Raw genomic sequence first — 26545 nt, forward strand, 5'->3', positions numbered from 1 at the left:
CCCCCCCCCCAATGGCTGAAATTATTGACATGAATTGTTTTGTATCTTATTGAGTTTTCTCAGAAGTACCATCCAGAAAATCTGTCATTTAAGTCACATATTTCTGTCTTTAAGATTATTTTCTGGAGATTTTTATCTTTCTTTCTGAGATGCCTTGTCATCTTGGTTGTTCATGGTGTTTAATGGACTACTTCTCTATCTGGGCATTAATGGAAATATATTCTGCTTCTTTTCCATTTATTATATAAATATCTTTTTTTAGCCTATTGCAAAGGTGTTTTTCTTTTGGATTCCAGTAGGTGGCGTCTAAGCCTCTTAGATCCCTGCTTTATATAAAGTCTTAAAAATGCCCTTTTGTTTCTTATAGAAACAAAATGATGCTCAGTCTCTGTCACTGTTAGCGACAGTTTCAGTAGCATTTGCTCAGATTCCCTTGGGGCTTCGTGGTGTTTGGTCTTGGATGATATGGGGGTGGGACCCTCTGGGTTGGGTGTCGGGGGCTGCAGCTCAGCCTTATGTTTTGCAACCATGGCTGGTAATAATCAACTGCTGCTTCTCTGTGATCCCCTCTCACTTCTCTGCTTTCTGTCCTGATCCCTGGACACCAACGCTGTGGGGAGCTTCCAGCTCTCTCAGGCAGGACTGTTCGGGGAACCTGCCTCACCTTTCTCTTCCCCCTCCAACAGGGAGCTCTAGCTGGAAGAGGCATTTTCATTGTTTCTCCCACTCCACCACTTGACTTTGAGGTTTCTGACCTGTGGTAGTTCTTTTGTGGAGATCCCACGCTCAGATGTGCTGGTGTGCAGGTTGTATGTGTGCGTGTGTGTGCGTGTGTGTGTGTGTGTGTGTGTGAGTTTTTAGATGTTCAACTTATTGTTTCAAGGGGAGAGATCTGGGAACATATTTCACCATGTTTCTCATATTACTTCATTTTAGTATTTTTTAAGTTTGTCGTATGATCCCATGTTTAAAGTGAATGAGAACAGTTTTTAAAACTTCTCTGAAATAATGTAGCTGCCCTGCCTCTTAATGATTGATTCTTCTCTCATCTCTTGTTTTTGGTCCATGATTTCAAAAGGGCTATTTTTATCTTTAAAATTTTAAAAATTTTCTTTTTTAAAACATTTTTATGATTTTTATCCAATTTATATTTTTTTATTATAGACTTTAAAAATGTGCATTTAAATTTATTTTAATTTTTTTGAAGGAAAGGACTATTTTAAAGTCAGGAACCTTTGTCATGATTTTTGAAATGGATGCAATTTTATGTCTCTGTTCTAGGAGGTAATAAAGATTTTCATTGAAGACAACTTAACCTTCAGTTTACCTGTCCAATTCCGACAGTCAGTACTAAGAGAACTCTTTCAGAAAGCTCAACAGGGGTAAGCAAATTGAAGAATTACTTTTTGATTTTTGAATAAAAGAGCAAGTGTGCATTTCAGATTTATCAAAAACACACCTCCAAATTACCTATAAGTCTATAACAACAGTTTCAGTTTTGTTAGTACATGGAAATTAACATAATCAGAGGAGCCACTTCAGTGTACATCTAATCTGTTTTAAAGCACTTGGGGACAAATATTACATATAGCAGAATTTTATTGTTACGGAATCTATCTAAATTGTCCCTTGATAAATTCAAAACTTTTCTGTTCTGCTTTTTTCCCCCTTGACTTGGGTATTTACTAGTTGTGCCTGAGTATCCTAAAATCTTTAACTCACAAGCATAAATGACTCATTCTTATGAATTTAGTTAATATATATTTTTGTATTTGAAAAATATTAGTGAATTTACTTTTGTATTCTACAGACATGAAGCTCTAGATGAAATCTGTTTTAAAGTCTGTGCCTGTAACACAGTCCGTGATATATTGGAAGGTAGAACAATTAGTGTTCAATTTAACCAGCTATTTCTTAGACCTAATAAAGAGAAAATAGACTTTCTTCTTGAGGTAAGATATTTTTTCCCCTTTTGACTTAAAATTTTGCTCTAAGCTTACCAGTGACCTCTTAGTTGCCAAATCCAGTGCCCTCTTTCTGTTATCTGACCTGCTTCTGGCAGATAGTTGATATTACTGACAGATAACATTCTCTTACCTTGTCTCTTTTCTAGTTCTCCATTACTGGATTTTCCTTAGTTCTTCATTGACTTCTGTTTTGCTCTCTCTTTAGTATTTTTCTTTACAAAAGTTTTGTCCTTGGCTCACTCATCTTCTCATATCACTTTTTACTCTCATCCAAAACATCAGTCAGTAAATCATACCTCTAGCCTCTAATGTGATTTCTAGAATCTTTGTTTCTTATGGATCTTGCTACTTTTTAATAATAATTATAATGTAATAGACATTGAGAGAAGTAAAACCACTTAGGGTAAGTAATACCATTTAGTTCCAAAATGCAAGATTGCCAACACTGTAGAAGTCTTTCTTATTATGCTCTTTACCAAACCTTCTCTGCCTCCTTTGAGGAAACCACCGTCCTGCCTTTGGTGCTAATCGTTTCCTAGCCGTTCTTTACAGTTGTGTCACTTTTGTATGTACCCTTAAAGAATATTTTTTAATTTTCCTGATTTGAACTTTTTATAAATGAAATATAAGATGTATTCGTCTACAGCCATGCTACCCTGAATGTGCCCAATCTCATCTGATCTTGGAAACTAAGCAGGGTTGGGCCTGGTTAGTACTTGGATGGGAGATCACCTAGGAAGACTAGGTGTTGTAGGCATTTGAAAAAAAAAAAAAAGTATCTTCATTTTCTTTCACTAAACATATTTGTGAGATTTTTTTTTCCAGTTGTCATATGCAGATATAGATTTTTTTTTCCCCGTTGCTGTAAGGTATTATTATATGACCATGCCACAGTTTATCCATTCATAAGATGATGGATGTTTGTGGTGGTTATAGTTTTTGACTATTGTGTTGCTTGGAACATACTTGTATATATATCCCGGTGCATACATGTACTGTTTGTCTAGTATATACATAGAGAATGTGTATTTGCAGTATTACTTTATAATATCAAAGTTTTTTTTTTTTTTTTTTTTTTGCCACCAGCATGCATGAGAATTCTCATTGGTCAGCATCTTTACCAATACTTTACCAGTATTGTCAGATGTGCCTGTTAGGTCATTGTGCGATGATATCTCATTGAGTTTTTCATTTCCATTTCCCTTATTACTAAAGGATTACCAGCTTTTATTTTTTGCTCATGTGGATTGTCTTTTGAGGTGTCAGTTCCAGTTAATATGCTTCATTTTTCTATTGGATTGTCTACCGCCCCCCCTAGAATTTTTTTTGGTAGGAATTCTTTTCGTATTCTGTCCTTTACCAATTTTATATTTTGCAGGTATCTTCTCAGAGTTTGAGTTCTCTTTTAACTTTATCGTTTTAAAGGCTCTTAATTTTAATATTATAAAATTTATCACTTTTTCATAAAGGAAAAGATTCGTGATTTCCGTGTCTTGAAGAAAGCTTTTCCTATTCCATGATCATGAAGATAGTCATATTTTATCTTCTAAAAGTTTGCAGCTTAGCCTTCCTTTCACATTTAGGTCTTTAATCCATCTACAATTGATTTTTGTGTTACGCGAAGTAGGGGATCTGATGTCATTTTTTCCCCTCATATATTGTCCATGTGTTCTATTACCATTTACTGAACAGTCCATCTTTTTTCTACCATTCTCCAGTGCCACCTCTATTGAATACCAGGTATCCATATGTGTGTGAACCTGTTTTCTGGGTGCTATTCTGTATCACTTTTCTATTTGTTAGTTTATGTCGGTATCTATGTCATGATACATCCATCTAAAGCACAAACGATTTTTGAAGTTGTGCTGATATGCTTCTCGTTTGCATTTTCTTGCAAACAGTAGACTCAGATTGTCAGGTTCTACAAATAAGCCTGATGGATTGTTGCTTAGAGTTATAATATATTTAAAAACCAATTTGAGAAGAATTAATATCTTTACAATTTTGAATATTCTTATCCATGAACTGGTATGGCTTTTGATTTATTTAGGCATTATTTAATGTCCTTCAGAACTTTATAATTTTTGCATAGAATTTTTTTTTTAACATGCACTTGAAAATAGTTTATGCATTGGCAAAAAGGTACAGTTCAACTTTGTATAATGATTTTTTTCCAACTACTTTGCTAACCTAAAAATTCTATTAATCTGTAAGTTCATTTGTTTTTCTAAATGAAGTCTTCATCTGTAGGTAGTGCATTTTGTTTTTCTTTTCTTTTTCATTTTTTTTTTTTAATTGTTCTTATTGTGTTGATGATGACCTCGAGTACAATGTTCAGTATAAGGGGCTCCGGTACACTTCCTGATCTCATTCTCAGTTTCAGAGGAAAAGCTTGCACTATTGCACTATTTAGAATTATGTTTATTACATGTTTTTCCTGTAGCTACTCCTTACCTGATTAGTTAGGGAAGTTTCCACATATCCTTAAAGGTTCACTAAAGGGCTCTTTTTTAAAAAATCATGAATGATTTTTAGATTTTATTAAATGCTCTCTCTATGTCTGTTACAACCTTATAACTTAATTTTCTCTTTTAATTTATTAATATGGTGAAGTATATTCATTGTTAAACTACTTTTGCTTGTCTGGGATAAACCCAACCAGGTCATGATCTTTTTTATCTTAATCGACATGTAATTGACACAAAACATTGTGTCAGTTTTAGGTGTATTTCATGATCTTTTAAAAACAATACATTGCTGGATTTGGTTTGCTAATAATTTTAGATTTTTTACATTCATGTGTGAGATTAAGGCATCTATTTTTTTTTCTTTCTTGTCCTGTCTTTGCTTTTGGTATCAAGGTCATGCTTGCCTCATAAATAAATTGGGGTATCTTTTTCTTGCCTGGAAAAGTTAGTGTAAAAATGGACTCATTGCTTCTTTTGATATTTGGTAGCATTTAACAATGAAGTATTTGGGCCTGGAGATTTTTTTGTGGGAAGATTTTTGGCATTGAGTCAATTTCATCAGTGATAATAGAGCTACTCTTTTTTCTTGATTAGTTTTAAGAAGTTTTTTACTAAGAATTTGTCCACTTTACCTAAAATTTTAAGTTTATTAATATTAAAGTTTTTAATTATCTTTTTAATATTTATAACATTTATATAGATGCTCCCTATTTCATGATTTAATGAAGCTTTTTAAAAAATTGAGGCGAATTCACGTAACATATCTGTTACTAATCAGAAGTTAATACATATTCTCTAAGTTGTTCCATGATGCATGTGCATTGCAAATCTATATCTATATGTGAATAAATTTGTTACAAAAGAACACTTAAATATCACCATAATAAGATATTACATATGACCACAAATTTAATATTTTAATAAAATTTAAAATTAATTTTGCAATGAAGCAAAATTATTTGAAGGTAACTATATTGTACATACACCAAGATGCTCAGATGTGATATATTACACTGATAGGGTAACCTGTTCATCTGAGCATAGTACTTTAAAGTACTGTTATTCTTTTTTTCTTTTTAATAGCAGCTGCATAGAGATATAATTCATATACCATACTATTCACCCATTTAAAGTGTATAATTCAGTAATTTTTAGTATGTTTATAGAGTTGTGCAAGCATCACCACATTTTTAGAACATTTTCATTACCCCCACAATAAAACTTTTTATTCATTAGTAGTCATCACTGATTTTCCCTCAATTTCCTCAACCCCAGGCAACTACTAATCTACTTTTATCTCTCTAGATTTGACTGTTCTGGACATTTTATATAAATGAAATTATAAAATATGTTGTCCTTTGTAACTGCCTTCTTTCACTTAATGTTTTCCATGTTCATTGATGTAGCATGTGTCAGTACTTCATTCCTTTTAATGACCGAATAATATTCTATCAGATGGGCATACTAGTTAATGTCTGTTTTGTGTGTTCATTCATCAGTTGGTGGACTTTAGGGTTGTAAATCTATATGTGAATAAATCTGTTACAAAAGGACACTCAAATATCACCATAATATGTTACATATGACCACAAATTTAATATTTTAATATAAATTTAAAATTAATTTTGCAATGGAGCAAACTTATTAGAAGGTAACTATATTGTACATACTCCAAGATGCTCAGATATAATATATTACACTAATTTTTTTGCTATTATTAGCAATGCTGCTATAAACATTCCTTAATTTATTCCTTAATTTATTGTGTCAGGATATTAGAGAATATTTTACAATTTCGTGAGGCTAGCGACTTTTACACTAATATTTTATTTTGGTCTCTTGTAAATAATATATGGAGGAAATCCTAATCTCATGAATAAATGCAGAATATTATTTGTAGATAACTAATAGTTCCATTCTTTATTTTCATTGTTTATTTTTTGAACCTAGGTTAACTTAACCATTGGTTCTGTATTATACTGTAGCTATTATTGACCCTCCTTTTCAGCTGTATAAGACGAATCACTCACTAAGAGTAGCTATTGATTCTTAATAGCTTATCCTTAGTATAATTGGTAACATACTCTAAGTTCTGGGAAAACTCTGTGCCATGCTAAATAGATTATCCTTTACTACATGTAAATACCTGCAGTTATTGAAGTGATCATATTCTACCCCTCCCCATAATAGATTTTGTTTTCATTCTCATCTTTTAAATTACTTAGTCAAATCTGTGATTGATGTATGGTTGAAAAAGGAAAATTCACTTCTTTTTAAATCTAAACTTTTCAAACTGTCAATGCACATTTTTTTAAAGTGCCCCTATTCAAATAAAAAATGCTCAAATTTGTAGGTATGCTCAAGATCAATAACTTTAGAAAAACCTTCCGAGTCTTTGAAAGGAAACATGGCTGCTTTTCTAAAGTAAGTGCCTTTCTTTTTTTCCCCTTACCTTTGAAGTTAGTCCTATGCAGAAAGTATCTTTTATTACTTTTTGTATTTGAACTGCATGCCTTATAAAGAGGCAATAACTGGTATTTAAGAACCAGTTAAGATGAAGTTGAGATTTATGCAACCTCACAAAATTTAGGATTATTATCAGTTACTCTTATATTGTGTCATTGACATCACAATTTTAAATAAGGACCAAAGAGAAATTTTTAAATCTATTTCGAAATAATGTTATGCAGTTTATGAAATGGTTGATTCGTTATATTGATTTATTAATAAACATTGGTTAACATTGTTTTTTCCAAACTAAATTATATACTTTTTTGTTTTACAATATTTCTTACTGATCTAGGAATGTGTGTCTGGGGTTGGAAGATCTGCAGTATGTTTTCATGATTTCTTCACATGAGCTTTTCATTACATTGTTGAAAGATGAAGAACGAAAGCTACTTGTTGATCAGATGAGGAAGCGATCCCCTAGAGTAAATCTGTGCATTAAACCTGTAACTTCATTTTATGATATCCCAGGTTAGCTCTCTAGTCTAATAGCTAAAATGTTGGCATATTTTGCCCCTATTTTGCCCCTCATTATATTTGAGGATATGCTCTTTATTGTTTTAATTTACACTTATGTCGGTAACTAATAGAAATTAACTTGTCTTTCATAGTCATTTCTGCCTAAGCAGTTAAATGCTGGGACTGCTGTATGTATGGTTACTGGAGAAATTAGGCTTAGGTACATAGAAAATTTTAACTAGAGAAATAGACCAGGGTTATTCTGTTGTTAATAGTTCTTAAATGGTAACAGTAAGAGGAGGGAGGGGACTGGTAAAGCATGCTAAGATGAAAAAAAAAAAAAAAAGTACAGGCGTCCATACATTTCAGCCTGTATCACTGTGATACTCTCTACTGGCTAAATATCTAGCTTTGGCAGTATTGCCATTTTTGCCGTATTTACTTGATGATTTTCTTCCATTTCAGCTCTTAAATATAAGTAGAAAATATAATGCTATTCGTTAATTTAAAAAATAAGCTTCAAAACTTAATATAGGTGAGACAGAGAATGCAGTTGGTTTAACAGAAAAACAAAATTTTAGCTGCTTTGAACCTCATTAGATTTAAACTGGTTGACCATCCAGTTGTAAAGGAAAAGAATAACATTAACACATAAAATACTGGAAATGAATTATTGAAGACTATCTGAAAGCTGAGTTGTAATTAAGGACTTTAATCATCATTTTTTGCCTCTTTGAGAAAGCAATACCTCCTCTTCCTCCCTTCAAAAAACAAATGTTCTTAATATTTATTACTCAAAATTAGTATTTTATACGTGCAAAAGTAATAGGCTATGTACGCTAATTGTTTCCACATACATAGTTTTTTCCATGAACCAGTTATTGGTTTTTACCTTTGTTTATATTTTCATCATCTTTATGAAATGCAGACATAATACAAGTTGTTAGGTTTTCTCTACGAGGATATATGTAAATTACATTATTTTAATCAATTAACTCTCGAGAATTGTTTTTAACTTATAATACTTATAAACATACACAATTTCTCCTAATAAATTATTTTCATATATATAGGATTATGTGCACCTTTGAATTAAATGATTATTGAAATAGAAATCCCTTCCTTCCTTAGCCTCAGCAAGTGTCAACATTGGCCAATTGGAGCATCAGCTGATATTGTCAGTGGATCCTTGGAGGATTCGACAGATTTTAATTGAATTACATGGTATGACATCAGAGCGCCAGTTCTGGACGGTGTCCAATAAGGTAAGAAACCCTTTGTCAAGAACCGATAAGAAAATGATCCTTGTATTCTGGTATAATTTAATTAGAAAGGTTGTTACCTCACCGTTTTAAGAATAATGGCCACCCTTTATTTGTCAACAGTTTTAGGACTTCCACATGACAATAATTGCACTTTGAATAGTCATTAACAGAAATAAAAAATGTCAAAAAAGATAATATTGTCATTAACCTCTAAAAAATAAGTTTATATTACACTTATAGCATTTATGTACACTCTAAATATAGTTATAAACATATGTACAACGTATATTATTTATGTAGTCTATAGCTAATACTAGCTATGTGCTTATAGAGTTTTTATTTTTTAATACCTTCTTGAGTTCTAAAGCCTACAATTTGGAACCATTTCATTAAAACTCTTATGTGGGGCATTTTTGGCTTTAGATATTCATTTAAAAACACTCAGCTAACCTATTTACCTGTTTCTGAAGTTATCTATTTAAAAACTTTCTTGCATGGAAAGTGCAACTGAAAATGGCTTCTAAAATACCATTTCTATGGAATGTAGCTAGAGGTACAAGGGAAATAGCCCACAGATACAGGAGGGATTAAATAATACAACAGTGTTTCTAAATGCATACTCTTTGTCTGCTGAGAATGTAGTAAAAAAGTAGTCAGAAATTCATGTGTATTTTATAGGATTTGAAAATGTAAGTAAATGAAATGAAAAGTTGTTCTGAACATTAGTTGGGCTTCATTAGTATTGACATTGTTATTAGTGTTCATTTTTATAGATGAGGAATTATAGCATAATAGTTAAGAGAATGAGTTCTGAGTTTAAATCCTAGCTCCATACTTATAGCTGTATGATCTTGGCAAGTTCTGTAACATCTGCATGCCTCAGTTTTCTCATCTGTAAAAGGGGGATAGCAGTACCTCCTTCATAGTACTTACTGTTGTGAAGATCACAAGTAAATGCATTTACTCATAGGGTTTTGTTTTCTTCTTTTTTTCTATAGACTGTCCTTCAGAAAGTTCTAGTCCATTTAATCATTTATTACTGGCTCATTATAATGAATGTGTTCATTTTGATTAGCATTTCATTATGGCTGGTTTTTTTTTTTTCTCTTTTAAAAATGATCTTCGAATGATTTTTAAAATACTGTTGAAGATTATTAAAAGATTTTCATCTAGATTTGGCTTTCTCTATGTGTGTACATTTATATATTTTTATTTCTTCTAGTGGGAAGTACCTTCTGTCTATAGTGGTGTTATCCTGGGTATTAAAGACAACTTAACAAGAGATTTGGTTTACATTCTCATGGCCAAAGGTTTACACTGCAGTATTGTTAAGGTGAGTAAAAGTGTACATCAACTTCTGGTTAAGAATATGCTTTACTGATTTTAGCATGAAAGCCAGGAATCAGAATCTGTTACATTTTCCTGATCATAAAATTATAGTCATAGGCCTGCTCTATTCCTTTGTAAATATCTAGAAAACATGAAAAGTTATTATTTGTATCTTTTAGGATTTATTTAGCAAAGATTGATAAAAACAAAACAATCCTTTAAAATTACTTTTTGTAGCTTATTCATGACGAGTTTGTAATCTGTTTGGAAAGTTGACACGTAAGGGATCTGTTAAATGCTATAAAATAGTATAATTACACAACTAATAGTATAGTAAATTCTGTAGGAAGGTTTAAGATAGCATTTGGAAGGCAGAAATCCTGAGTTAAACATGATGCTTAAATAAGTTACCTAGGTAAAGAGGATGATACCATCAACAAAAGCTGGAAGACAAGTAGGATTGTATATTAGTAGGCTGGAAGCAGTATGCTAAGGTTACAGTGTCATTTGTTATGCCAGGTGAGGCAGATGAGAAGGCTAGATAGGAGGTAAGACCCAGCCCATAAAAAACCCTGTGAGCTTTGTTAAGGTGGTTGGTTTTTCTAGACTGACACTGTCCAAAGAGAATATCATACAAATTATTTGTTTTTTAGTAGCCACATTTTTTTAGAAGTGCAAAAAAGGTGAAATAGATTTTAATAAAATATTTAACCCAATACATCTGTCATTTAAACACTTAAACAATATAAAATTTAAGATATTTTGCTCTTTTAAAAAAAAATATTTCTTTGTGTGTATGTGAAGTTTTCACTCAAAATCCAGAGATTATTTTATAGCACCTACCATTTTGGACTGGTTAGAATTTGCAATGATAGCCACATGTAGTTTGTGACTACCATATTGGATAGCAAAGCTCTAGATAGTTGTTTAAGTCATTGAAAAGTTTATACTAGGGAGGAATCTTTGGAAACTTCTCCTTCCACTCCTGAAATAACTAACATTTATTGAGCTCAGACTGTTCTGCAATTTTCATATACATTTTTCTTCGAAGAAAAAATAAAAACTGAAAAGTATTATCTCAGCTTTATAGGTGAGAAATCAGGGACTCATAGGTATTAAATTGGCCAAGGTCACACCAGTAGTAAATGGCACAAGTGCTAGAAAGGATAGAAAATAGCATATTAGAGTAATCTGTAGGGGGTAAAATCTGGAATTGATTGCTAACTAATTTGCTGTGGAAGGCAAGAGGGAGAAAAGAATTAAGGATGATGCTCAGGTTTCTTATTTGGGTGTCAGAACAGATGGGAGTGCCAGTAAGTGAATGTGCAAAGAAAAATATTTTTGAAGGTCAAATAATGAGGGTTGGTTTTTTTTTTTACAGTGTTTTAATCTGGGCCATTAATTGCGAACATGATCCTGAAGCTTGGGGAGTAAGTTGTCTGGGCTGGAGGTACAGATTTAAGAGTCACCAAAGCACCTTAGGGAATATATAGATCTTAGGGCAGCGGTCCCCAACCTTTTTGGACACCAGGGACTGGTGTTGCTATGAGAATCTAAAGCCTGATAATCTGAAGTAGAGCTGAGGTGGTGGTGCTAGCACTGAGGAGTGACTGCCAATACAGATGAAGCTTAGCTTGCTCACCCGCCCACTGCTTACCTTCTGCTGTGTGGCCCAGTTCCTAACAGGCCATGGACTGGTACTCATCTGCGGCCCGGGAGTTGGGGACCCCTGCCTTAAGTGATGCAATGTTGGGTCCAAGAAAGAGTTGAGTATAAGGACCAGATTCAAGTGGAGTCATGCTAGCCAGGGGGATAGAGGGTGTCTATAAAAGGGAGTGGACAGCACTGGGACGCGGTCCCTAAATCCAGCAAGGTACCTGAAATGTGTTCAGTAAATCGGACAGTTAGAAGATATTTGTTTAGTGAGAGCTGTTGATCTTCATCATGATGGTGGATAAAAGCCAGATTGTAGGAGTGAAGGAGACCTGTGGAGAGAGAAATGAGTGAAGATCACTCTTTGGAAAAATTAGGAGATGTATAGGAAAGGGCTTGGATTGTGGCTGATTTGATTTATTAGCCAATTATGTAAATTAGTCGTGTTGCATGCAAAGATTTTTAGAATGTGAAACTTTGTTGAAGGGTGTAAAATCTAATTCCACAGATGTAGGTGGATGGAGAAGGGTGTCCATCATAGAATTGTATACTTTTATAACATATATATAATTTATATTAAAACTTATTTTCATTGTTTAATAACTTATGTAAAACTTGTTTAGTAATGTGACATGTATTTTTATATTGATTATTGGATCTTTTTAAAAAAAAATTCAAAAGAAGTATTTATCGGAATAAGTCAACATTACAAAGATGATAAAGAACAAGGTAATTTTTCTCATTTCCTGGGATAACCAATGTTAACCACTTAAATTAATCCTCTTCTCTTTGCTCCACTCTCATAAAGATACGTACTTTTTGACTCCAAAGGAAAGGTGATCCAGTCTATTATTTCTTTTTATAGGACTTTTCCCACGCTAAACAGCTATTTGCTGCTTGTTTGGAGTTGGTAACAGAGTTCTCACCAAAACTTCGTCAGGTCATGCTAAATGAAATGCTGCTTTTGGATATTCATACACACGAAGCTGGAACAGGGCAATCAGGAGAAAGACCTCCTTCTGATCTTATTAGTAGGGTGCGGGGATATCTGGAAATGAGGCTTCCTGGTAAGACTTTCACAAAGTTACATTTCAGAAATTCAGTACTCAAATAATTGTAGGGGAAAATCTAAAAGAACATTTACTTGTTTTTACCATCTGTAAAAAAGTTATTTCTCTCCTAAAACAGAATTCATATGTGGGCTTCACTTGAGAACATTGGGGAAAATGTAGGAAACTTCATTTTCTAAGATTGCTATAATAAAGTACCATAGGTGATATAAAACACCAGAAACTTATTCCCTCACATTTGTAGAGCCTAGATGTCTGAAATCACAGTATCTACTGGGCCATACTCCTTCTGAAGGTTATGGGGAAGAATCCTTCCTCACCTTTTCCTAGCTTAAGGTGGCTCCCAGCAATCTTTGGCATTCCTTAGCTTATAGCTGCATCACTCAGTCTTTGCTGCTTCCTTAATATGGCATTCTCCTGTGTGTGTGATTTTCCTCTCATAAGGCACCAGTCATTGGATCTGCCCTAATTCATTATGATCTCATCCTAACTAAGCACATCTGCAAAAACCCTATTTCTAAGTTACATCAAAGTTTGAGGTTTCAGGTGGACATGAATTTTGAGGGGATGCTACACTACAAAAACTATATTACAATTTGAAGATACTCTGTTAAAAGAATCAAAATGTCCTTGAAGGTACAGTTTAAAGGTTTATTTCCTTATTACCATCATACAAAACCCTCAAATGATTGCCACTGCATTAGGAACTCACAGAAATATCTTGTTATGAAAAGTGGCTTATATAAAGTATCACCTACGTTATATATAAATCTTGCTTAGTTAAAGGAGTTTCTTAATGTTACATGTTTTAATATTTAGAGCAATTAAATTACATAATCATACCGTACACACTATTGTAAACAGTAAAATTAAAGTGTAAAAGATGGTGCTAATAACATGCCAAAACAAATGGCTGCTGGCCCTCTAGTATCTATTTAATGAATTTAATTCTTATTCTGATTTTTAGTAGAAATTACAACATTTTAGCACTTTATAGATAGAATACCTTTGAGCTTTAATGCATTCATGCCCTTCAGTATCATGAGAGAAGAATTGATGCTGGCAGTAACTATTGACTGACACCCGTGCACTGTGTATATGTGTTCTTTTTAAAAATAGAAGATTGATTTTTTCATACATGGTTTCACTAAAATTAAAAGGAAAAGAATTGAAAAACCCGAACATTTGTTGAGTGCTAACAACATGTCAGATATTATTCTAAAAGCTTTAGATGCAAAACTTATTTAGTCCTAACGGCAACTCCGTGAAGTAGCTACTTATCTAATTATCCCCATTTTGTAAATCACGAAACTAAAATGCAGAGGAGCTAAGGAATTTGGCCCAAGTCATGCAGTAAAAGACAGAAAGACAAAACTGTGATTTGAATCCATTGGTCCAACTTAAGCCTGTGCTCTTATTCTTTGAAATGACTAGAAATGCCTTTAAATAATTATAGTCTTATTTGTACTACCTTTTGGCATGTCAGTAGTTTAGAGTTCATATCACTTTTTTCTTTTGGTTTTGATTTTTGGGTTTTTTGTTGTTGTTGTTTAAACTCATAGCTCTGCCCATATTTGTGTAAATTCCTAGTTTATCTAAATGAGAAGGAAAGAAAGGATGTAATGTTTTGTTGGGAGGAACAAGAAAATGATTTTTTCCTTACAGGTGTGGTTCCTTTGCTTTGACTTTGGCTGAGCCTCAATTACAGACTAAGTTACCTGAGTTCAGCATAAACTCCTGGCTCTGGTTCTCTTAGAGTTCTGCATTCCAGTGCCATTGTGAGAGGCATAGTTAGTAGGATGGCTGCTCCATAGGGCAGAATCATAGAAGGAATATAAAAAGGTGTCTTCTGCCACCTTCTCTTCCCTCCTTTTTTAAGGAAAAAAGTTATTCACTGGTCATAGTGGGTCAATTTTGAATGAGTTAGATGCATGCCCTCTATGGAACACAGAAAGGGAAGTTCTACATAGGTTACCTGGCTTTTCTGTCAGAAACAAGAAGTGATCTTAACTGACAACAGATATAACCTTTTAGGTTTAATAGAAATAAGAGCCACAGGTTAACTATTCCAAAACCATGTGTTTTGGGAGAAACCCTCTAACTTTTAATACCTTCATGTTAAAAGGCGGCTTTCTGTTGAGACACATGTCCTTGTTATGTTCCTTGGGGTTCAACAAAATGGAATGGTGGGCCTACTCTGGCTGCCTGTTACAGCATATGACTCTAGACTTCTTGATAAGGAATAATTGTATTGCAGGTACTTAAGGGAAGTTTAATCTTCAAGTCATTGACCCTCAGGCTGTATCAGTACTCCACTCTCTAGGTTCTGATTCATCTTTGAGAACCATTTCTGTATAACTGATAGGGAATGTCCGGTACTTAAATGAAACCTTAGAGCCAATTGCTGTGTGGCCTTCCTTTGGCAAGTTGTATAGAACTCATTGATATGCATGCATTTGGGATACTAATTTCACTTGTCTTCATTCCTTCTTTAAAGAAGAGAATGAAAATAATGTATTTTTATTTTATTTTGCTGTGTTCCTATGCTTTTTGTCATCTCAAATCCTTTTTAGGGGGAATAAGGTGAGATATAAACAAATTAAATAGCCAAAGGCACAATGTTCTTAGACTGAAAAATATAGCTATTTAAGTTTAACAGCTCTTCCTGTTTTAAATCTTAACATTGTTATTTAGCATTCATTGGGTTTTTTCCTTTTTTTTCTGCAGTACATTAAAACCTGATTACATACTTTGAGGTGTAAGCATATTTAATATTAAGGTACATTTAATTTTTTCAAAGGAAATAAGGTTCAAAACAATTCTGACTTTTTTTTCTCATTACCTTTTTTTAAAATTGTTTCCAGTACAGTAAATATTTTTTGAAAGAGTGAATGACTCATTTCAGGATTATTTATTATATTTCAATCAGAAAAAAAGTATTAAAAATGATATATTAACTTAGATTTGTTACAGTTTTATATGTATGGTTTAGCTGTTTCTATACTCTAAATATACTAAAAATTTATACCATACCATTTCCTACTTGCTTCATTTATGTGTTTATATACTGCTCATTTGAATTATAAATTTCCACAGTAGAGTGTTGGGTATCTAAGGTTTTCTTAGGTGGATACTTTTGTCAATTAATTAATAGTGGGGACCATGAGAGTCTACATTTAGGAAACCTTAAACTTTCTAGAGAGAAGTATAAAATGTTAGTATTTTTCTACTTTTCATCTGTAACTGTTGTTTATAATATGTTTAACTGAATGAGGAAATTTTGCTTTGTTCTCATTTTAATGTTAACGATAGTAATTTCAACTATTTGCTTTTTAGATATTCCTCTTCGTCAAGTTATTGCTGAGGAGTGCGTTGCTTTTATGTTAAACTGGAGGGAAAATGAATACCTTACACTGCAAGTTCCTGCATTTCTGCTTCAGAGTAACCCATATGTAAAGGTAGTTCATGTTTAAATAAAACAATTATCAGGACTTATTTTGTAGATCTGTACCACGATTAACATCCAATTTCTGTGATTCAGTATAAAATTGGACAAATGGCTTGGTTTGTAGTTAAAAGTATAGTTTTTGATAATTCAGGCACTTGAATTTTCCCTAATATTTTTTCTAATACCCAGTAGTTCATGAGAATTCAAGCAAAAATTATGTAGTTAACAGATAAAATTTTTGTATAATCCTAAACTAGTGAGAGATGAGTCAGCTTTTCTTGATTTGAATGATAAAATCAGACTTCAGTTTTAAGCTCTGGAATACTCAAGTGTACCTGGTGTGAACTGGGGGAGCCATCAGAGATGCACTTTTGCCCATTTTCCATTTGCGCGCCTTACCCTTTAGAGCCTGTTTACCTCTCTAAATTTGATGTTCCTGATTCTTATTAGTGTACATGTGTGTTATCAGTAATTATACCCATGTGAAAAAGTTTGGTAAATTGATGTTAAGTTTATTCTCTTTTCTTAATTATATCTTTCCTATACAACTGAAAATGCTTCTGGGTAAAGAAAACATCAAAAATAGAGACTGGAGGTTTTCCTTAGGATTGTATCTTTTATATGTTAATATTATCTATACCTTGAATAGGCAGTGGGCTTTCTCTTTGGTCTTATAGTTTAAAAAAACAAAACAAAACATTTAATGATGTAACATTTTTTGTGTACATTTGGTCCTTCAGATTTCCTTATTCTTTTTTTATTGTTTGTATTACTTTTTGTTATTCTTTATCTACTTTCATCTCATCTTGAGTACATAGTCTCTTAATTGAATGATTATCTAGGAACTCTTAAAAGGCTACCATTTTTTTTATATTTGTCTTTGGTTATTTGTTCCTCTTTATTTCATGTATGTCCTTTTAAAAATTTAGCACATTTCATTTAAATCCTTTGAAAATGTATTGATTTCTTTTGTTTTTCCCTCTTTTTTTTTTTTTAACAGTTCACAAGTTTTCATCATACTTAAATCATCCTTCTCTTTGGAATTTCAGACATTGGATTATATCTTTTTTTCTAGTGAACTTTCTGAGATACAAATTCCTAATATCTAGGGTACTTGTTTGTCTTTTCCCAACAGTGTCTTCTTAACTTAGTCTTTAATAAACTCTCAGATGAGAGAACCATTTTGTTCCAAGAGCATAATTTCCACTCAGTTAAGGCAGTGCAGCTTCTCTCTTTGCTTCTCTTAGCAAGGAATTCTATTTAGCTGTGTGCTAGGAGAAATAGGTGCATGTTTGAGGGCCTGCAATGTGGAAAGGCTCAGGATATTGTGTTTTAGGTTGCCTAACCTTAGGCTAGGTTATTTCACTGCTTCCTGCAGTCTGCCTTCATCTGGCCCAAAAGGAGGAAGGATATGTGGTGACCTTGCTAAAGAGTCCCTGAGGCAGCTTGTTGTTTCATTAGGGTTAGGGTTTTGTGTGTTGCTTTCCTTAGTTGGCCCTTTGCTCCCTTGTTAATATCAAGGAAAAAGAAATCAGAGAAAAAAGTCTCTAGTAAGGGATTGTGTTTGAAAATACAATTTGGAGCCATTAATACACTTTGAATTTGGTGTGTAGGGGAAAGTCTGAAAGGATAGTAATAGTTATTATCTCTGGATAGTGGAATATTAGCTGATTTTGATCAATTTTATTTTCCATTCTGTTACATATTTTCTTATTTATTTGAATACCTATTAATTACATAATCACCAAAAAGAAAGGAAAAATCTTAGACATGTGTCTAAAATATGACCTTTTGAAATAATACAAAACCATTCAGTCTCCTCCTTGAATTGAGATGGGAAGCAGTGTAGTGTATTGGAAAGTACACAGGATTTATGGGCACCTGGATTAAAAAGACGAGCTAGTAGGAGGAAGAAGGGTTGGTGGTAATAGCAGTAATGGTATGTTTAAAAATCAAAGTTTTTAATATGGCCTATATGGCCTTTTAAAGTACAGGAGCTTCTCCTTCCCCATTTTCCTCTCTTTTGCTCCTTGTCATGCCAGCTCTGTGTTGGCACTACCAGAGTATCACAGGTCCCTGTACACATCATGCTTTCTCATGTTGCAGCACTCAATCACGTGCTATTTGTTCTCTTAGCTAAATGCCTTTTCCACGTTTGCCTGTTGCGTGGTTTCTTTAAAGCTTTCTCATATTCCTTTCTCTGCAAATGAATAAATCACTTTCTCTTCTTATTGCCTTTGTAATGGTCCTGTTATTGTGGACACATTTTTTTGTGCTTATACTGTATAATAAACTATTTGTTCACCTGTCTGCCCTGTAAAACAGTGAGCTTCTTGAAAACAATTAATTTTTACATTCTCAGCATTTTGTGTGATAACTCAGCACATTTTAGAAAATACTCAGGAATGTTTGTGGGATTCAGTTGACTTTAGGCCTAAGACCTCTGAAAATTCTCACTTTTAAGTAAATTTACTTAATGTAATGACCTTCAACTAAGCATGTGGTCCCTGACAACAGAAAATGAATTTGAGACAAGCTACAGTAACCCTGGATTGTACTGCAGTTAATAGCTGCACACATAGTGATTCTTGTCAGAGAAGAGACTATGTTCAGAGAGCATGCAGGGTGAAACATTCTACTAGACCATGGACCTTTGATTTCCATTCACATAGTATAGCCAGGGTTTTTACATCATATTCACTAGCTTTAGGAAGCACCTGTATTTTTGTAAATTTCCTTAGGTGTGATCATGGAGTTGTATTATGTAGGAGACTGTCCTTATCCTTAGAATATGCATATTGAGGTATTTAGGGGTAAAATGTCATGTGTCCAACTTTAATATAATTAACAAACTATATATAAATAGATATATAAAGCAAATATGACAGAATAGTCACAATAAGTTGAGTATACAGATATTTATTGAACTATTTCAGTTTTTCTGTTTGAAGTGTTTTATTACAAAAACCATTGGGAAACACACCAATTTTTATGTTTGTCACAGTACTGCCTCCATCTTAAGCCACATTAAACAAAGGACCCTATTATTAACATTTTCTAGGTCCAGTTAAGGAACTGGAGCTTCCTAACGGACTTAAACTTATCCTTGCCTCTTTGCCCTCTAAAAAAGTAATGATGTGTACTATTTTTTTGTTGTTGTACACCTCGAAACCTATGTAATTTTATTAACCAATGTCACCCCAATAAATTTAGGTAAAAATAAACATCTGGGACAATATTAGGAAAACAGCAACCCAACATAGATTTTTCACCATTGAAAGTCTTGTAAACAAATTTTAAAAGTATAAAAATATAAGGTAGCTATAACGTTAAGTATTTTAAAGCTGCCTTTATTAATAAAATTCAACAAGATCCCTGTATTTCATGTACTTTGCTAATTTAATAGTGTTGGTACTATGTCTGTTAAAAGAGATTGCAAGTCTACTTTAATATAGACATATGCAGTTGTTTCATTGTTTTTCAGTAACTGCACCACTGCTGAAAGCTTCCTTACGAAGATCATTTCAGTGGAGTGTATACTATTTAATAAGAACATAGGCTAGAGGGGCCCTCTTTTGCTTTGAAATTATATAGGGTAAGAAATGCTGAATTTGGTATAAGCCTGATATTTTTCTCTACATTTTGGGCCTATTTTTTCTGCCTTTTGCTTTTCGCCCTTCCACTCTTTATTTCTAGTTTCTTCCTACATCTTTGGTCCTTAAGACTGCCTTAATTTAGATCAATCACTTTGAGTAATCTGTCTGTCCTTAATTCTATCTCCACCCCCAGTTGCTGCCATTTTTCTTAGAGAAAAATTGCTTTAAATCTTTCTTCTTTATTCTGCCAATTTCAATTTCCATATATTTTTTCTCATTTTTCATTAATAATTTTTTTTATGATTAAAGTGTGTGTGTGTGTGTGTGTGTGTGTATGTGAAATTTAAGCACTATTTTAATCTCATCTCTGGGCTTTTACCACAGATAACATTGTGGTATATACATTATACGACATACCTTCTTTCCCCCACCCCTTTTTAAGCAGGATCATACTGTGTATATTTGGCAACTTGATATTTTTTCCCCAGTTACATCTTTGCATTGTCTCAATTTGTTCTCATTAGATTACACTTATTTTTGTTCTCATTAGATTATAATTGTTTAGAAACAGTGATGTTTATATGATAGTAAAACCAGAAGATTCTCTTCCCCTTCAGATTTAGATCTGTAGACAATGAGCTCTAAATTCCTCAGTTGTTGGATAGAAGGCACAGCATAAAATGGCTGTACTTGGTATACTTGGGCAGTTATCCATCTTACTTTAAGTGCATCTTAATAATAGAACTAACATGTATGACATTACAGGTTATCTCTTGTGTATTTTCTTGTTTGTTTTTTCATGTTATAGCTTGGACAGCTTTTAGCAGCTACAATCAAAGAACTTCCAGGCCCTAAAGAAAGTAGGCGGACTGCTAAAGACCTTTGGGAAGTTGTTGTTCAGATCTGTAGTGTGTCCAGTCAACACAAACGAGGAAATGATGGCAGAGTTAGCTTAATAAAGCAGAGGGAATCTACTTTAGGTATAATGTATCGGTATGTTTCCATTGGTTTATTTTTTGAATTATTTATTATTTCTAGTATTTGTACTATTTCAAGAACAGCTGTCATTCTTATATATCACAAAGATGGACAGTGTAAAACTTCTCTGGCACTGATCCCCGTTGGCCTTGTCTGACATGACCACCTTTGGCAATACCTTCTGTTTATGTGTTATGTTGAGACTATCTATTAATCATATAATTAATGATTTTTGTGGTTGGATAGTACTAAAGATGTCACATGTAATTAATATAGGGAAGAAATTTTATTATATTAGCATGACAGTAGTATATTATACACGCAGAACTGGAGAGTTAGGAATAAACCTTCACCTATAATTTACTTTCTTGATTTTATTTTTAATTTCTGATACTTAAATGTACATACAAAACTTTTTTTTTTTAGGAGTGAACTGCTTTCTTTCATCAAAAAATTACGGGTATGTTTTGTTAAAAGTTGATCTAATTACTATTGCTGATTTTTGTATAATGTAACTAAAAAATATTGAGTGCTTAAATCATGATTATTTGAGTGATCTGTTAATGTGCTTTAGTGTTGAGGATGGGGTAGTCTGAATAGAAGAGTTTATTTTGTGTTTACCTAACCATGTTTTAATATATAGAACAGTGTTTTTTTTTAATTGTAAAGAAATTTTCATAATAGAACTAGATGTGTGAAGCCTAGCTTTAATTTTGTTTGATAGGATTGTCATATTTATTTGCTGGACATCCCAGATTTCATCCTGTATTATTTTAAGGAATAAAGAGTCAGGTTTTTTTTGAGGAAGCTGGAAGTACTAGTTGGAAAGAGAATCTGTTTACTCAATTTCAAAAATTAGTGAGGATTGAGCATTATAAGCCAGACACCTAAATATGATAATTTTTGTGTAAATTGTGTGCATTCTTTCATGAGATTAAAAATGAAGTTGATCCTTAGTGTGTTCTGCACTAGACGTAAATTTTAAAACAGTAAGAATCTTTTGAAAGAAATACTTGATATCCCTGAGGTTGATTAAAGAAATATTAAAATATAATATTTAAGGATTCTGTGTTTTCTTTCTCATAGGAACCATTGGTTTTGACTATTATTTTATCACTCTTTGTGAAACTTCACAATGTTCGGGTCAGTATTTCATAACTATTTTTTTAAAAAATCTTTGAAAGAAATTTTCTTTTAAATCACACTTTTTTATTTTTTTTAAAGGAGGACATTGTGAATGATATTACAGCTGAACACATTTCTATCTGGCCATCCTCCATCCCCAAGTAAGAAGTATTATAGCTTATATTTTGTTAAATTATGTATTTAGAACCATTGTGAACGAGGTAGACAACCTTGAATAAAGGTTTGATCAAAAGGCTACAATCAGTTAAGATTCTATAGCCAACTTTGTGTTTTTCTCTCTATTACAGTAATTATCTTCCTAGAAATTATGGACAAAGCATAATTCTAAATAAGAGCTAAGGTATATCAGCCTTAGGTAGAGCAGAAGATCTCTAAGTAGTCCTGATTATGTCAGTGGATAGAATTAGAACGTCAAGGCTAACGAATGATTTTCTATCAGGTTTCCAGCATCTTACTCTTTTGTAAACATCTCATTGAAAATGATTTTTTATAACTCTTTGTAGGTCTCTTCTAACACTGCAATTATAACAGGCTCCCAGCCCTTTTTAATTGCCTTAAGAAGCTCTTTAATTACTTTAAGATACTTTCCCCTTTACTTTTATCACAGTAAGAATCATAAGATGATGGGATTTTTTTTAGGAAAGAAGGAAATGTGTTTTTTTTTTTCTGGAATAAAAAATCATTTACATTTTTCTCTTCTTACACATAGCATTGATATTTCTTATTCAGGAGAGTTCACATTCATTTGTTTCCTCATGAAGGTTACTTTTCCTTCCCTCCTTTCCCCCCAGTCTTCTTACTTTGTGCCTGAAGGGCAGGTCCTAGGCCTTATTTTATTTTTCTTAGTGGCATATTTGAAGAAAAGATTTCAGTAGGTTAGGAGAGCAAGCAATAATAGAATGAGAATAATTTGCTTCCATCTGGTATGAGGATTGGTGGGTCATCAGTGGGTGAGTGACTCTTGCCTTCATTTACTGAGGCTTGTTTCCCAAGGGAGTACCATGCTTAATGAAGCCATGTGCATGCTTCACAGCTTTCTAACAGCAGATGCTTATGTAAAATTAGTTTATTAGCCATTCAAGAATCAGGTAGAGTTCATTTTGCCTTTTCCTCTTTGGTGTTACTTTAGCCTAATTTTAGACTATAAATGATTACTTTTCAAAGTGTGTTTATTATAAATGAAGAAAAAATGGTTTACCATAGAGGCTCTGAGCCAGACTTTTACTTAGGGTTAGAGTGGTGGCCACTCCACTTACCAGGTGTATGAGCTTGGTAGGTTGCTTTCTGTTCAGTTTTCTCATCTCTAAAATGGGTATATGGATAGTACCTGTCTCAGAATTGTTAGGATTAATAAGTTAATATGTTTTCTAAGCTAAATGTTTGGAATAAGGACTGGCACATAGTAGGCTTTACTATTTATTATCTTCATGATAAAATTAATGTAAATTAATCCAGAGAAAATAAAATGTGACTAAACATTTGACCAGAAAAATTATTTTCTTCAGCAAGAACATTGACTCCAAGAATAGTGTGAGAATGGCATGGGTTAAGCATTAAATTGATATGTAGATTGAAGTGTTAGACTTGTTATCGTTTTATAGATTTCTATAAAATCATAAACCAGATTAACTCAGTTATAAATAAATAAATGAGTATTTGCTAATAATACCACAGTTTCTTTCCCACTATATTGGGAATAGTACATTTTGGTAAAATCCAGCTCCTCATTGCAAACAAAGGTGTTTTGTCCAAGCTGACCTTGTAAAAATCAGTGGTCCTCAACCTTTTTGACAGCAGAGATTGGTGCTACTATGGGAATCTAATGCCTGATGATCTGACATGGAGCTGAGGCGGTAATGCCTAACTTGCATCACTAGCACTAGGGAGTGGCTGCAAATACAGATGAAGCTTTGCCTGCCACTCATTTCCTACTGTGCGGTACCAGTCCGCAGCCCAAGGGTTGAGGACACTGTTGTAAATGATAGGTCCAGGACTTAAACCTCATGTGCATCTGAATCCAGAGCCTGTGTTCTCTACCATTGTGCCCTACTACTCCAGGGAGTAAGAGCTGTCAGCTGTGTTACTTGGATGCTAGCCTGGCTTTTATCCCTACAGTTCAGTCTTCTAAATCTGTATCTCAAGACTTCCAGGTTTTACCAGGCTCAGAGCAGCTGGCCCCATTCCCTACCTTTATTTATTTATTTATTTTGATTCCCTTATTGCTGCTAAATGCACTGAGTACACTTGCCACATCTAACCCCTAATTTTGTGATGGCCAGTAAAACATCTAATCCATAGGAGTCATTTACTCTTAAAAGAAGCCACAAGGTGAATTTAAGGCCACATAGCAGTATCGTTAATGTTTGTGCCCTTGTTTTTTTTGGCTCTTAGATAACAGAACTTAAAAATCATTTGAGGAAATTTTATGATCCTCTTTAATTTTGTTACCTGTGAATTGTGCATGAAAAGTGGAAATAGGAATTTTCCTATCATTTTCGTATGCTTTATACTGTAAAATATTTAAAGATACATTTTTTAGAGTGGTCTAGTCAACTTACTTTGGCTTTTTGGAGGGGCAAAAGGGAACAAGGGTCAGATTATTTTCAACCTGTTAGAAAAGTTGAAACTCAGACTTAGTTTCGAAAGTTTTTATATATTTATTTCTAAAAATATTTTTCATATACTTATGGTCACTTAAATTTTGGCTAAGTCTTTTTGTTGTTAATAAATGTGTATAGGGAATATGAAGTTCTCTTAAAATAGAGATTAATGTTCATTGTCTTTCCTTTAGCCTCCAGTCAGTGGACTTTGAAGCTGTGGCAATTACAGTAAAAGAGCTAGTTCGGTATGCTCTAAGTATAAATCCAAACAATTATTCCTGGTTAATTATTCAGGCAGACATTTATTTTGGTAAGTGAAATGTATGGTTGCTTTGTATTTTATTTTTCTAGCACTTTTATAAGTGAAAATAAATATATTACACATTTTATTACAAAACATTATTAAACTTAAGTATTGTTTTTGACATAATTAACTTTTCCTAGATAAAATTGAGAGCAAAACTATAATTGTCGTATGTATGCATTTTTCTGTGTAGAGCCTTTCATTAGATGCTTTTAATTTTATCTTGAGTAACTTTTTTCTTTTTTTTTTAAACAGTGAATGTTCATCTAGTAAGTTGGTAAAACATTCTTAAGAGGTTAAAATTTAGCTTGCAAAATTGCTATTTAAAGTTTCTAAAATCTGTCCAGGTACTCTTGATAATTATTTATATTCTTAGAGGTACATAATTTCCCCATTTTATGTGATTGATTTTCCAACTTGATAATATTTCTTTCACTATATAGATCAGATAAAATTTCTGACTGATATCATTTCATGATCAGTTTTTAAGAAGTTGATTTTTTTAAAGAGAAGGTTCAAAATATGAATAGAGAGAATAGTATGATGAACCCACATGTATCAGCCACCTAGTTCTAATAGCAGTTACCTCATGGCTGGTCTCATTTCATCTGTACCCTCACCTACATTATCCCACTGTCTCGCTGATTATTTTTGAAGCAAATAGTTGCTAATTTTAATGCTCATTTTCATCAAGCCCTCAAAGAATTTATTATTAAGATCTTAATGTCTATATTTAGAATAGAATTACTGATTATAAACTACCTCAGAAAATTAAGATATGTTTCTAGTATAAACATTTGGGAAATAAATACCTCCAAATACTAAATCTATACTAGTGTCTTTGACAAGAATTCCAAGCTAAATTTTTGTGTTTTAGAAGGCAAAGAATCTATTATATTGCTTCAGTAAAGTGGTTAAAAAAAATAGTCAGTTTTTTCAGTGTTGTCCTAGATAAGCATTATCTCTAGGTCTAGGTCTATGGTTTGAATCTCCAACTGATATGTTTAATAATAGGTAATTTTTTATCCCTGTTTTCTACTTCAGCAACAAATCAGTATTCAGCAGCTCTTCACTATTACCTCCAAGCAGGAGCTGTGTGTTCCGATTTCTTTAATAAGGCTGTACCCCCTGATGTTTATACAGACCAGGTAAATTGTTTTTATTGGCTTTTTCCTTCTTGTCTACCTTTGAATGTTCTTCCTGGGTCATTTCTGGGAGAGTTTATTTCCATGTTTGTGGTGGTAACTCTCAAATTGAATGCTTTAGACCAGATTTCTCTCCGTATTTCCAGTGCCCATAGTCCATCGCTGCTTTGATTTACCAAAGCACTTCAAACTTGACCTGTCCAAAACTGATTTCAACCTCTTGCTTTACCTTTACCAATCTTATTTTATGTCAATATGTATTGCTCTTTCATCTGGTTTAGTACACAAGTGTCATAATTTACAATAAATGGCATTTTTCAGTACTTAGCGTAAATAGTTTCTGAAATAAGATTAAAAAATTTTTAGGAACTTTTTAAAATTAATACTATTTTTTTGAATGGTTTTAGATTCACAGCAAAACTGAGCAAAAAATACAGAGTTCTCATATACCCCCAGTACACCAGAACAAATATATATTAAAAAACAAATTTATATTCTGCTGTGTTTGGGAGGAGTTTTGTAAAAACGCAAACCCCCCACATGTACAACCTCCCCACTATTGACATCCCATATCAGAGTGTACATTTGTTATGATCGATGTTAGTTTTT

General features: G+C 33.0%; 1 protein-coding gene and 1 non-coding gene across 4 annotated transcripts in view; both read left to right on the top strand.

The window, feature by feature from the left end:
- INTS8 (integrator complex subunit 8) overlaps positions 1-26545 on the top strand; it is a 57020-nt gene that overhangs the window by 23747 nt on the left and 6728 nt on the right. For 2 of the 3 annotated variants that reach the window (XM_016129862.2, XM_016129865.2), the window contains 14 exons: positions 1282-1382; positions 1811-1952; positions 6789-6859; positions 7239-7414; positions 8534-8667; positions 9890-10000; positions 12515-12716; positions 16056-16177; positions 20572-20756; positions 21168-21201; positions 21828-21884; positions 21966-22027; positions 24679-24797; positions 25836-25939. In XM_016129862.2, coding sequence (XP_015985348.1) covers positions 1282-1382; positions 1811-1952; positions 6789-6859; positions 7239-7414; positions 8534-8667; positions 9890-10000; positions 12515-12716; positions 16056-16177; positions 20572-20756; positions 21168-21201; positions 21828-21884; positions 21966-22027; positions 24679-24797; positions 25836-25939 — 1620 coding nt within the window. The remainder of the gene's footprint in view (positions 1-1281; positions 1383-1810; positions 1953-6788; positions 6860-7238; positions 7415-8533; positions 8668-9889; positions 10001-12514; positions 12717-16055; positions 16178-20571; positions 20757-21167; positions 21202-21827; positions 21885-21965; positions 22028-24678; positions 24798-25835; positions 25940-26545) is intronic. The other variant, XM_016129864.2, reaches the window with a different exon arrangement.
- On the top strand, positions 2606-2724 carry LOC118612157. The gene has a single exon (XR_004954795.1). It is a non-coding gene; the product is annotated as a 5S ribosomal RNA (ribosomal RNA).

Source organism: Rousettus aegyptiacus, unplaced genomic scaffold (genome assembly GCF_014176215.1).
Source record: "Rousettus aegyptiacus isolate mRouAeg1 unplaced genomic scaffold, mRouAeg1.p scaffold_m13_p_15, whole genome shotgun sequence".
Classification (NCBI taxonomy): domain Eukaryota; kingdom Metazoa; phylum Chordata; class Mammalia; order Chiroptera; family Pteropodidae; genus Rousettus; species Rousettus aegyptiacus.